The sequence below is a fragment of the Trachinotus anak genome, unplaced genomic scaffold, assembly GCF_046630095.1.
Source record: "Trachinotus anak isolate AG129_WGS33_773 ecotype Australia unplaced genomic scaffold, CSIRO_AGI_Tana_v1 ptg000028l, whole genome shotgun sequence".
Taxonomy (NCBI): Eukaryota; Metazoa; Chordata; class Actinopteri; order Carangiformes; family Carangidae; genus Trachinotus; species Trachinotus anak.
Genome location: NW_027273879.1, coordinates 21,508,131 through 21,521,199, shown reverse-complemented (window position 1 = coordinate 21,521,199; position 13,069 = coordinate 21,508,131). Strand labels below are relative to the sequence as shown.

The 13,069-nt window shown below is 40.2% G+C and overlaps 1 protein-coding gene across 5 annotated transcripts in view; it reads right to left on the bottom strand.

Moving 5' to 3' along the window:
- Window positions 1-13,069, bottom strand: part of dcc (DCC netrin 1 receptor) — a 273,002-nt gene that overhangs the window by 62,658 nt on the left and 197,275 nt on the right. For 3 of the 5 annotated variants that reach the window (XM_071465819.1, XM_071465820.1, XM_071465821.1), the window contains 2 exons: window positions 4,807-5,045; window positions 2,165-2,303 (listed from right to left, as the gene is read on the bottom strand). In XM_071465819.1, the coding sequence (XP_071321920.1) occupies window positions 2,165-2,303; window positions 4,807-5,045 (378 nt within the window). The remainder of the gene's footprint in view (window positions 1-2,164; window positions 2,304-4,806; window positions 5,046-13,069) is intronic. The other 2 variants (XM_071465822.1, XM_071465823.1) reach the window with 1 other exon arrangement.

The following is a 13,069-nucleotide window of genomic DNA, read 5'->3' as shown; positions in this document are numbered from 1 at the left end:
CTCTTCTCCAGCACAGCCCAGTTAGATGTGCAACATTATGAACTCTTGAAAATTTTGACTCTGCCAACATCTCAACTCATCAGAAGCAGGATTCAGATTGCTAAAACCAATCCATTATAGTTAAGCAGGGATTACCATCTCAACAAAAAACAAATGCAGTCCTTGTAGCATTCAGTCACAACAGCTCAGTCAGCTGTTTGATGGTGCTGGCTTGCAGATCCACAAAGGTAGCATTAAAATAGAAGGGGTCAATAACCCAGTTAATCTTTTTGCTAACTTGTTGGGGTTGTTACATTTTTTTATAACTAGCTTAATCGCTTTTTGACATGCTAACTTATTCTCATCTTTAAATCATACATTTGGGGACATGTTGGGTCTCAAGGCTGGGGCAGGACAGTGTACAGGGTTCAGCATGAATGAAAACTGTGGTACAATCTGCCAAGCATAAAATGATATTTTTAATTGTACAAAAAATTTAAATTATGCTGTGATAGTGGTATTAATGGGAGAGTTATAGGATCACAAAATTCAGTAGGATTCATCCTCTGTGGAGCAGGAAAATCCACAGCAACTTTAATGTCAATCTGTCCATTACATGTTATTTTGCTCAGACAAAGTGTTAAATGGTTGTTTAATAGCCCAAAATCAATATGCAGTATATTCACAATGATTCTATAACTATATAATATAATTATGATAATATATATAAATACACATATATATTATAATGCCCCCAAGCTGGTGTCTTTTAGACTCAGTGGGTGATTATTTCAAATAGTGAGGCAGAGGTATTTCCAGCAGCTGTAAAGACTGTTTTCAGTGATTTTCTGTGGAAATGTGGTCAGTGTTTGTGTGTCCAGAGCTGGCGGATCACTGCTGGGACTGAGTGGGCTCAGTCCGTCTGCTCACTATGAATGTCAATGTATTCCAGCAGGCCTCAGGGAGCCGGCAGGGGTAATGCTGTTCACACTTAATTGGATGACAAATCCGACAAACATGATTGTAAACATCCTGAAAGGGATACCTTGACATTTTGATTTCAGTCTGTGGCTGGGTTTCATTGTTGCATGGTGTTGTTGTGCTGTTGCAGGGGGAGAGAGGAGTTTCTCCATGACACCTCACTGAGCCAAAACATGAGTTCTGTGCATTGTTAAACATCTTATTAAAAGTAATCACTGTTCAGGGTGGGAAAGAGAATAAAGGAGTTCAGCACCCATGTTGTTTTGGGGAATTCTTGTTTCCCAGACCTGCTGACATTCAGTGTATTCCTGTTTTTCACAATTACTTTAAAATCCTCCAGAGAAAAACTGTGAATGTTATTCAGCTGGATGTTTTAGATGTCAGCGAAAAGGAAGTGACAGAGGAAAGTGTACTATAATAGAAAAAAATAGAATAGAATAGAAAATAGAATTACCCACTTATTCTAAAACTAAACACAATCTCAAGTATTAAGGTTCATTCTTGATCTTGAGAACAGAAGTTGACATGAAAACACTTAACTTAAAAGTCCACTTAATGGTGCGTAGCATAAGGTCTGAAGCAGCTGCTTCATACATGCTTCATCCATCAGTGGCTCATTCACCAAACCCAGTCGCATTCATACAAGTGTTAAAGTAGGTGTGGGCGATCTGAGGATCTTATAGGTCTCATTCAAAGGTTCTATATTTAATGTTAAAAGGTCAGTCACTGCTAACCAGTCCATTGTTAGCTGTTAAACAGCTAGCCCACTAACTGCAGCTGGAGACAACAGTCCTTTTTCTGCTCTGCAGCCTCAGGGAGCTTGGTGTAGTGGCACATGTACCAGTGGAGCAGAACAAGAACCACCGTCTCCAGCTGGAGTCCAAGACGCTGGAGTTACAGTCTGAACTCTGCCTGTGATGCTAACCAGAAAGATTGTCACATGATCTTCTGGTGGGATAGGCCACCCCTTTATGGCCATTATAAACAATGGCTGCCCCCTCCAGCACCCCAACCATTATATGTTTGGGGGGAATTCAAGGTTTGGGGGGTGCAACAGAACCCTCATTTCTACAATGATTTCTGAGGGTTAAGACTTGGGTTTTGGATTCAGGATCAGGTTTAGGTTAGAGGTGGGGCTAGGGAATATGTTATGTTAATGGAATCCTCACAAGGAAACATAAGTGTGTGTCTAAGAGAGACATACCTGCTTCATATGTCGTGGCGTGTGCTGTCATACTCCACGTGCTGGACTTGCGGCCTTTAGTTACCATGACAGCAAACTCGTACATGGTGTTTGGTTTGAGGCTGGTGACGGTGTGGCTGAGCGCTGTGGTGTCTGCAGACTTGACAAACAATACATATATAATATTTAAATGTTTCTAGAATAAAATTGAGGGTAAAGGTAAATATTTTTATTAAGAAACAAGAATGAGTTTCAGAATGAGTTAGAGAGAAAGGAGGAGGCACAGACCTCTCTCTCCCTCTGTCTGTGCTTTATTAAGGTGAGCAGACTGTCTGCCCTTGTATAGATTTCCTATTTCCAGTGTTTTTGAAGCAGAGTTCAGATTATTGTCAAAGTTTTTTGGAAGCTCAGAGTTTTGTTGGAAAAAAAAAACATCACAAGTTCAGTGAAGGATTTTATCTTGTTTTCAGAATCTAATCAAAACCCTTCCAAGTCATGTTTTACTACAAGATTTTCCCAAACAATTGAAGCTGTCTCTGTCAGATGAGAATATGGTTTTAAAGACATTTCTTGATCAGTAAAAGCGCATGAAAAAGAAGAGCTTGGTTTTCCTCTACTGCATTGTGTTCAGGTTGCTGGAACTGGTTTAGAAAACTAAATAATCCTCCATGATTATTGTTGCCTATGCTCCATTTAGTTTTGCTGGTGAGCTGCTTGATTGACAGCAGCGAGGAGGAGAAATCTGCTGTAAATAAGAGCAGGCAGCACACAGGATGGCAGCTGGGACATTAAATCCCCATCAGCTGATTATCAAACAGCTGCAGGTAGTGGAGATGCTGTGAAGGTGAAGGTGGGGGACATAAACATGTAGGAAAAAACCTGAGCATTTCATGTCTCCCTTCTTTGTATTCCACTAAGAGACACCAGTGGGTTTGAATAGACTCAGTATCTTTCCTGTCACAATAAAAGTGTCCAGACAAGCTGAAAATGCTCCTGGAACAGACACTGATGCTTCACTCATAAAATGAAGTATGAGTATTTCACAAAAGAAAATCATCAGAATTAAACACATGATGATCTGCAGTCTCTCTCTCTCTTTCTCTCACCTTATGGCCTGACAGATGAGAAACGCCTGTCATAAACTGCAGATGCATCTCTAAGTGACCTAATACTGGTATTTCTCCTTGGTTTAGCACACGTGTGAATTAAGATGAATTAGCTGCTTAACTGTTCCATAATCCAGTTAATATTACTCAATGGTTTTATGAAAACTGCTTCAACTCCCTTGTCTGTGAAATGAAATGGCCAAGTTAGGAAATGTAGAATGAATGCATTGTTTGCTATGTGACTACACGTTCTGCACATCTCCATCACTACTGTGCTGTTCATTTACTAATGACTAACATTACACTTTTTATTCAGTTTAATTTGCACATAACTATTAATTACTGTTTATCTAACATGCAAGTTTACATTTTTGCACTTTTGTCCATACCATGATTCTGTTCTGCAGATTACTTTTTACTTTTTGCACATTTGCATTTGTACATTTTTCTAATCATCTACTGTTTATCTATGATCATTATTATTATTATTTTTTTTTTTTACAGTTTTTACAGATTTATTGACTTCCTGTTTCCTAACTGAGTGTTGAGCAATTGTAAGAAAACAATTTTCACACGGGGATCATTAAACTTTTTCACATTCTGATCCTGTCATCCGTTTTTCATGAGTGGATAGTTACTACTTGTGTACGACTGCATTTTATGATATTGTTAATCAAATAAGTTGTTTTTTAACTCCTGTTCATATATTAGTAGTTATTTTGTCTTGTATATAATCCTGACAAACTGCTTATTGTGCTGCTCTATGGTTATTGTTCAAAACATATGCTTCCCTTCATATTCTATGTAATACACTATTACACACAATTTATGTATAGAATCACTGTTGATTGACCATAACAATAAGATGAAGTATGAGATCTTTGAATGCAAAACCCCAGTTAAATGAATCTCACTAGAGTAAGAAAAGGTTCCAGGTCTATTCCTCTCCCACTAATACAAACAAAGGAATGAATATTCATTGCAGATGAATTACAATTTGGGTGTGAAATCTGTTTCTCCGTCTATAATTCACACCAAGACCTGCTGACCGATAAAAAGGTCTGACCGCCTTTGTCATGCACTTTTCCCTTATCTGACTATTTTCTAGATATTCCTGCAGTTTCTTTTTCCTCTTCGTTAAGCTGTGCACATTATAATCTTTTTCTGAAACAAGCCTCAGTGCCTGAATGACTGAATTAAGTTTTTAATTTAATTTCGCTATTGCTAAACTATATAATCAGTTTTCATATTATCATGGTTTCATCATCAATGCTTTAGGAAAATTAGGGTTTAATTTGCTGCACATGTTTTTATAACATAACGTTTAAAGTTTGGGTTTTGGGAAGGATATCAAGTCATTCCAAGGCAAAAGTCCAAATGAGGTCACAAATCACTGATGTCACAGTCATAAAGTAAGTCTTCTTTAAATTTGTCGAGCCAAGTCTAAAGTCAAAAGATTCATGACTCGAGTCTGACTCATGTCCAGGTAATGTCAACGAATCAGGCAGAGACAACACACAAACACATGAAGGTCACAGATTGATTGTGTGTGTTTACCTTGTACTTTCCACTGGTGGAGTAGCTGGTTTTCCACTTCACAGAGTAGTACCGGACTTCAGATGCCTTCTGGTTCTTTGTCATGGAGTTGTCAGCCCAGGAGACACGGACGGAATCCGAGGACAGAGCCACAGCTTGGACCCCCACCGGGGGGATCATGGGAGTGCTGATGTCTGGCATGGGAGTGGGGTATTTATCAAAGAGGTGGAAGAGGTCATCCTCAGATGGGTCTATGGGGTCTGGGGTGGGGTTAATGGTATCCAGGGTGTTTGGGAATAATTAATGAAATCATGTGGTTTAATGAATGTGATAATGAAGGTTGATACATGGAGACAGGCACATATTCAGATTGATATTGGTTTGTGCATGCATATGCAAAAGAAAACATAACATAAGATGACATGCAAGTTTTTAAGTGCAATGCAGCAGCAAGGTTCGTTGGAGAGGAGGGAAGTACGAGAGAAGTGTATGGATGAGAAGTGAAAAACAAGAGAAAAGGAGAGAGAAAAGACAAAGAGTAAGAAGACAGTGAGAGACAAAAGATGTCACACTAAACAGGAAGTGGAGCCACAGATCCACAATAGGCTGGGTCTCAAAGGACAAAACATAGCAGAGTATAACAAGCTGAAATCCAACACTTGAGGGTCTGAAGATCTGAACATTTTTAGAGTTTTTAGCGATTTTTCAATTGCTTAAAACCAAGAACGGTTTCTTCTTCTTCTGTAGTCCACAAATACGCCACCTTTAATTGCCTGTATCCATAATATCAAATTTACCTCAGAATTTGGCAGTTGTGTTTATGAATATTCAGTTCTTTTTGGATTTTCTGAAACATGATGTGACTCACGTCATGTTAACAGGACAGACAGAAGTGTGTTTTCTGGGGACTGTCTTCCCATAAAAAACAACCACACAGGTTGTTTGTAGTCATTTAGAGGTCGTGTGAGATCAGCCTGAATAACCATATAGGAAACCTCTCTGTGTGGATCTGTGGCTCCAGACAATAAGAGATGCTGCCTCCAGGTGCTTTCAGAGACACATTTAAGTTTTTAGTGGAAAGTTGAGGTTTTATTAACCTAAAGTGAAAAATTAACTTTTCATAATGTATTCCTTTACTTAGATGTGTTTACTCTTTGTCAATAAAAAACACATGTTCTTGTTAATGTTGAAATTGCTCCACTGTGTATGAAAAGAAACATGCAGCACCTGAATACCTCACAGCAGGGATAAATGTGACTTCAGAATCGGGAAGTTCAGACTGGAAAAGCACCTAAAGGCAGCAGAACAAGAAACTTGCTAACAGAAGCTATCAGATGCTAACAGTGAGCTGGAATGAGCAGAAATAAACACAGTGAACTGAAGAAAGAAATATAAAAGCCACTTTGCTGATCCCAGCTCTGTTTCCTCTACTGACAGGCAAACCTACTGGAAGCTGAAACAAAATTAGTGACACAGATAGTTTGAAATAAACGACTCGGAAGCTAATGGCACTGTCAGCTGGTTCACTGAAAAGTCATCTGATATGCATTTCAACTGAATCCTTATTTTTGGTCTTATGCATTTAATAAGCAAAACAGCCCATGGGGCAGCTGGAGATGCAGGTTTTTCATGCAAAAAAATCTCAGTGGTTTGTTACTGTTTGTTTCATTGTTTGGACCAAAATGTTTCTGAAACAAAGATTACATGAGGGTAGACAAAAAGAAATAAAAATGAATAAAAAAGAAAATAGGCAACAATAAAAAAAATATAATAGAAAAAAATAACAATAAAATGTATAAATATGAAATAAAATATTAAGTATAGTCAAGAAAAGACTTGCTATTTCAGTTTAAGGTGTTTTTCTTCTTCTGGTTCTGTTCTCAGTTGTTTCTAGAAAACTGAGCAGAAATGAGACCAGAGGAAGTTGATCTCTGTTTGTCTCTCTGCAACAGAAAAATAGGGTTTTAACATCTATTTTTATCTCAGTACAGACACACATATTCTCTCCTTCTCTTACACACACACACACACAACTGGAACAAATCATTTCTAACTCTGCAGTTAAACTGACTGCTCAGCGTCCTTAGGCTCCACATCATTAGCCCTAGAATCCACCGACACTATCTGAACCCCTGATGAGCCAAAGTGGGCAACAGGTGCCACATATACTACAGTGCAAAGGTTTTAGGTGTTATAGATGTTTAGATTCATATACATCAGGCAGTAGAATCAGGTAAGTCAGATCAGTCCCAAATTGATTCTGCAGCATGACAAGCCCAAACATACAGCCAGAGTCATAAAGAACTATCCTGAGAGACAAGTAGAAGAAGAGTCTGGCCGCCACAGAGCCCTGATCTCAACATCATGGAAAATGGACTACACTTCTCTATTCTTACAAAACCACCCTCTACACTTCTACCATACACACACACACACACACTCACACTCATACACTGATCAAACAGTGTTCAGAGGCATTTAGGGGTTCAGTATCTTGCCCAACTTCGACACGCGGAGTGGAGGAGCCTGGGATCAAACCACGACCTTCTGATCAGTGGACAACCCACTCTACCTCCTGAGCCACAGCTTCCCCATCTTGGAGTCAGTCTGGGATTAAAAACAAGCTCACAGATTGTGTGAACAAGCAGCTTCTGACCACCTACAGTTACATTTTATTGTTAGCCGACCTCTAGTGGTCGTAGTAATTATGACAGGAGCAAAGCGTGGAGTCAGGTGATGAAGCACATTGGGGTTCAAAAGTCTGAGACTACTTTCCCTTATGGTCTCATACTTTTGAACCCATTGTATAGTACGACAAAGTCCACGACCTTACCAAGTAGTTTTTCTGCGCAAATCTGACCAAACCATGACCATTCAATAAGCTTAACCATTTATTATTATATCTGTCACTCTTTATAGTAACTCTTTTTCAGAGGAGACTCCTATGGGTCATATCAGAAGGTAGGAGCAAACGACCTACATCGTCATTTAGGTTGGACAATTTGTTGGCCTGAAGCAACTTACCTTGGAAAACTGTGTGCAGCTGTGCCGAGGAGAGCAACTTTCTGCTTCTGCTTTTAGTGCCTCAAACTTTTCACTGTGTGTTAAAACTAGACTTATTATTCAAACAGATATATTGGCCAGTAGTGGTGGCCCCTTTTTATCTGTCAAGGCTTCATCTGTACCCTGAGACTAGCCTGGTTCCAGACTTCTTAATGGCTGCATCTCAGACTTTTTCAGAGATTCAAGTAGGTCTTGTGCAGCAGTTTCCCAAATTAAACAGACAAATACAACGTTTTTCACACCAGACATTTTAGCATGTGGCACCAGGACGTGCAAAGCTGTGATAGATAACATTAAAAATGACTGTATTCCATTTTGATAGCTACTTCCACGTCCTGATATCATGCATGCTGGCTCACTGTCATGATTTACAGTGACACCATTAATGAGATTTGTGTCATCTGCGTTGTGGCCATGACAAGTCAAAATGTCTCTTGTGAAGTCAAATGACCAGTAGTATTTGAACAGTTACACATTTTTGCTCTTCAGGCTCTGTGCTTGAGCACATTCAGTTTGAAATAAAATATTGGATACTACATTAAAGGGCCAAGTCTCAGCTTTAATTTGAGTAGGTTTAAGTCAATATAGAAAGAACTGTGCGGACATGCAGCACCCAAAGTTTAGAGATTTAGAGGTTTTCTAAAACCAACAGTTGGGTTTGTTAGGCACTTTCTTAAAAAGCAGGAAAATGAGAAGATAGCTCATGAATTGGGACACTGAGTAGCACAAGTCTTATGAATGAGCAGAAAATCATTCGCATGATGGAGAAAAACCTCTTTATGACTGCACAGCAAGTCAAGACTGCTCTTCATGTATGGATGTAAGCGCACATTTACTTGTCAATGATCGAGAAATGACTTCAAGACCAAAACCTTAAGAGGATTCAGAACAAGATGCAAACACCTGATGAGTCTCGAAAAACAAGAAGTGCCAGGCTGCATTTCACAAAACCGTACTGAAAGAAAACAGTGGTGTTCTGGAACAGAGTTCTGTGGATGAAACTGTCAAAATGATGGGAAGAGGAAAGTGCGGACAAAAAAGAAACAGCTCATTACCCAAAGCCACCACCTCATCTGTCAAACATGGTGGTGGTATTGTTATGGCTTGGGCATGTTTGGCTGCCAAAGGAACCGGCACACTGGCATTTATTGATGATTTCAGTGCTGACAGAAGCAGAACAAGAAGAAGAAGAAGAACAGGATGAACGCAGAGGAATAGAGGAGCGTTCTGTGCTCAGATTCAGACAAAAGCATCAAAACTCACAAAACTCAACATTTCATTTTTCAGCAGAAGAATGATCCTAAACACATGGCCAAAGCAGCCAAAGAGCCTTTCAGAGTGAAGGTGAAATATCCTCGACTGGCTGAGTCAGTCATCTGATCTCAGTCTGACTGAGCAGCATTCCACTTGCTGAAGACCAGACTAGAAGCAGAGAGACCCCACAACAATCGAGTGTTTTTCATTTGTCAAATCAATGTATTTAGAGAAAACTGATTTGGACTTTTTGTGGAATACTGTGCAGAAAAATGGAAAATACAAAACTGAAAAACCAGTGTCATAGAGCGGCCAACAGTGAGCCATGTTGGTAGAGAATGACACTGGTGTGTTTTAGTTACACTTTCAAAGATGATCAATCCGTCATTCCTTTATCACATTGCTTTAATGAGGCTGTTACCAGGGTTCGAATTACAGGGGTGGATTGGGGGGGTCTGACCCACCGATTAAGGCTTGGATCCCACTCAAAAGAGGCAAAAACAATAGTTAGGTGGGCTGAAACATTTATATATCCTTCTTACCTTCTTATCTTTTCCAAAAGCATTTGACTTTTATACATATGGCAACAAGTAAAATTATAAGAACTTTTAAGTACTCAGTTTACACAACAGTAAATAGCTTCACTGGTGGAAGAAGTATTTCATTTTTTACTTCAGTAAATGTAGCAATACTACACTGAAAAAATCATCCATCCACCCATTTTCTATACTGCTTATCCGAAGCCGGATGGCTGAAGCCAATCCCAGCTGACATCGGGTGAGGGCGGGGTACACCCTGGACAGGTTGTCAGTCCATTGCAGGGCTGACACATAGAGACAGACAACCAAACACACAATCACTCACACACCTACAGGCAATTTAGAGTCACCAATCAACCTAACGTGCATGTCTTTGGACTGTGGGAGGAAGCCGGAGTCTGAAAAAATCACATCAAGTTAAAGTCCTGAGTTCAGAACATCACACAAGTAAAAGGATGGAAATGCCATCAGCAAAGGGTAATCAAAGTGTGAAAAGTGAAAGTAATCATAACACAGAACAATGGTCCGGTCACTGTTGTATAATGATATATTAAGTTTATGGTGTGTTGATGTGTGTGATACATTTAGCTGCTGTAGTTGTTTAGGGTTTTGCTAATTTAATCTTTAAATATATAAGCTATGTTGGACCTTTAGTGACATGGGTCAAAAATAATAATAAGCATTATTTTTCAATAAAAGTGTATTGGGTCACTAGTGACACATTGCATGTAGGAGAGTAATTGGTTTGTCATGAGATGCTGAGTGCAAGCGAGCAGGTTAAGTTGCTTTTTTCCCAGTCTGGCCTACAGGTGGTGCTGTTCTCTCAGTGTCACTGAGATTAAACACAGACACAATAAGACAGAAGCCTGTTACATTGGCTTAATGTCACAGTAACATAATAGTGTGGCACCTGGTCCAAGAGCAGCATTTCCTTTGACACTGGAGGCTTTTGATGACAGCAGCTCTGCACATTTAGATGTACCTACAGCTAATGATGATGATGAATTAGACACAAATTGAGTTGGGCGCTTAGATGCTCCCGTCTCAAGCAAGCGAAGACGTGAAGAGAAATACAAGTACTCTGATTTTCTTTTATTCCCATTTGATCTGCTGACTGCTCATGTTTCTTGATCTGTCTCACCTCCTTTCAGATGATGATGTCACCATGCTCCCAGAGTGCAGTTACAGATTTGGTGAGTACAATGTTGCCAGTAATTATAGAAATGACTGACAAAACTAGTAAAATCAGACCCAGATTGTAATAAATCCCAGTTTTCCTTTAAATAACTAAACTTCAGCATGTACAGATGCATGACTTGCTGAACTCATCAATGCAACAGAAAAGTCATTGATACTTTTTTTAATTTTTTCAATCTTGTTTAAAATTCTCCAGAATATCGGTTCTTGCCAGCTATGCTGGTTAGGTCAGAGAAAGATTGTGATTATAGTGATTAAACTAAGGTTAAGGCTAAATGTGGAGCGCACTACTACCTGCATTGGTAGTGAGTGTAAATTGTGAGGTGTACAATCCTTTGATGAGGACTGCCAGTGGTTTGCTATTGGTTATGCTTTCACTTTTACCAATTACTGGCTTGTTTATCAGTTTTTGATTTGCTGTGTTTCTGTACTAGCAGGGTACTTACATGTTATATGTTGCATATGTATCCTCAAATTGGTGAATGTATTTCTCAACTAGTATGTGTTGTCAAGAGAAGAGGCGAAGAGCTATTCTCCTCTTTTCAGCCACTGTCCACACCATTTGAACAATGACATACAGTAGTGTGGTGCTGACTTTCAGCATGGAAACTACAGCCTCACGAGCTCATGTGATGGCAGCATCACGTCCAAGAGATAAAGCAGGTTCAGCCTGTTGTGTCTGCAGTGTGAACCGGACCACTGGGAGAATCAACACTGACATCTAATGTGCTGCTGTTGAAGAAAGATGTACAGCTGCAGGCCAACACAGAGAGAGAGAGAGACTGATGGGTGAGATACAGATAGAGATAGATAGATAGAGAGAGAGAGAGAGAGAGAGAGAGAGAGATTGATAAAGGGGGTGTGTGGAGCTGTGGGACAAGCTGCAGCAGGCGGTGTCATGGTTAAACTGGTCGTCCAGCATCACAATTAAGCTCTGCTCAGAACAGAATACTGATGAGGACATAGGACACACCTCCCCCCGTTCCCCCTCCCTCTTCTCCTCCTCCACTGCACTCCCTCCTCTACTCCCTCCTCCCTCATACTCTTTGCAGCCATTGCATCCTTCATTTGGTCTTTTTTGTTCTTCCTTCCCACATCTCCCTGCACTCCCTTTCTTTTCTGTTCTCCCCCATTCTGCATATCTCCCTCTTTATTTCCTGTACTCCCTTCCTTTCTTACTCCTCCCACCTCACTTCCTTGATCCCTTCCACCTTTCTTCCTCTAACCCATCCCTTCTTCTTTACTCCATCTGTATTGGTCATATCCCTTCCCTCGTCTCCCCCTCTCCCCCTGCCTCTCTCTGCGGTCCTCCAGTTGTTGATTAAATGGGAGCTTGGAGGTTGGTTGAGGATCACTTCTGTCTCTGCGATGTGCAGATGACGAAGCGAGGACGAGGCAGTCTATTAACAAGGATCCCATGGTTAATGAGCCAGTTTTTTAAAGCTCTTATAAAGAAACTCGCCAGCAGCCTGCCACCATTTAGTGATGGGGATCAGCTTGTCCTGGCATGACAAGACAGAGTGTGTGTGTGTGTGTGTGTGACTGACTGTCACACTACAAATCTCTGTTAGACTGTATGTCTCTAGAGAGATCCAGATGTGTTTGAGAATCTCTTACCTGTATTGTACTGTATATCTGCGTGTCTCTGTAGAGCTCCAGATGTGTCTATGTACTGCCACAGAATTTCTAGATGTGTCAATGCATTTTGAGAGAACTGACACACATTTAAGAAATGTGTGCATGTATCTCTATTTAACTCTAGATTTGTCTACGTATAACTACAGCACTCCAGATGTGTTTTTGATTCACTTTATAACAGCTGATGTGATTACATATCTTTATATAACTCTAAAAGTGTCTATGTATCTCTAAAGAACTCCAGATGTGTCCACATATGCCTACAGAACTCCAGATGTGTTTACATATATCTATTCAACTCCAGCTATGTCTATATATCTCTATAAAACTCCAGATAAGAGATGGGCCTGAACCAATCCTGCATCGGTATCAGGGCCGATCCACTTACTGATCCAGATTCCAGTCCACAGCTTGCGCTGGACCATGAACCTGCCATAACGTAACATGAGACACGTCACCGATTCAGATTCCATTCCCCATCTTACCATGAACCTGCAGCAGTGTATAACTGAGTGGGGAAATAACCAAGTGGCAACCCACCGTGATGTCACCCATTGGTTTGCGAATTGCCGTTTTGAAGCCTCGCGTTTGCA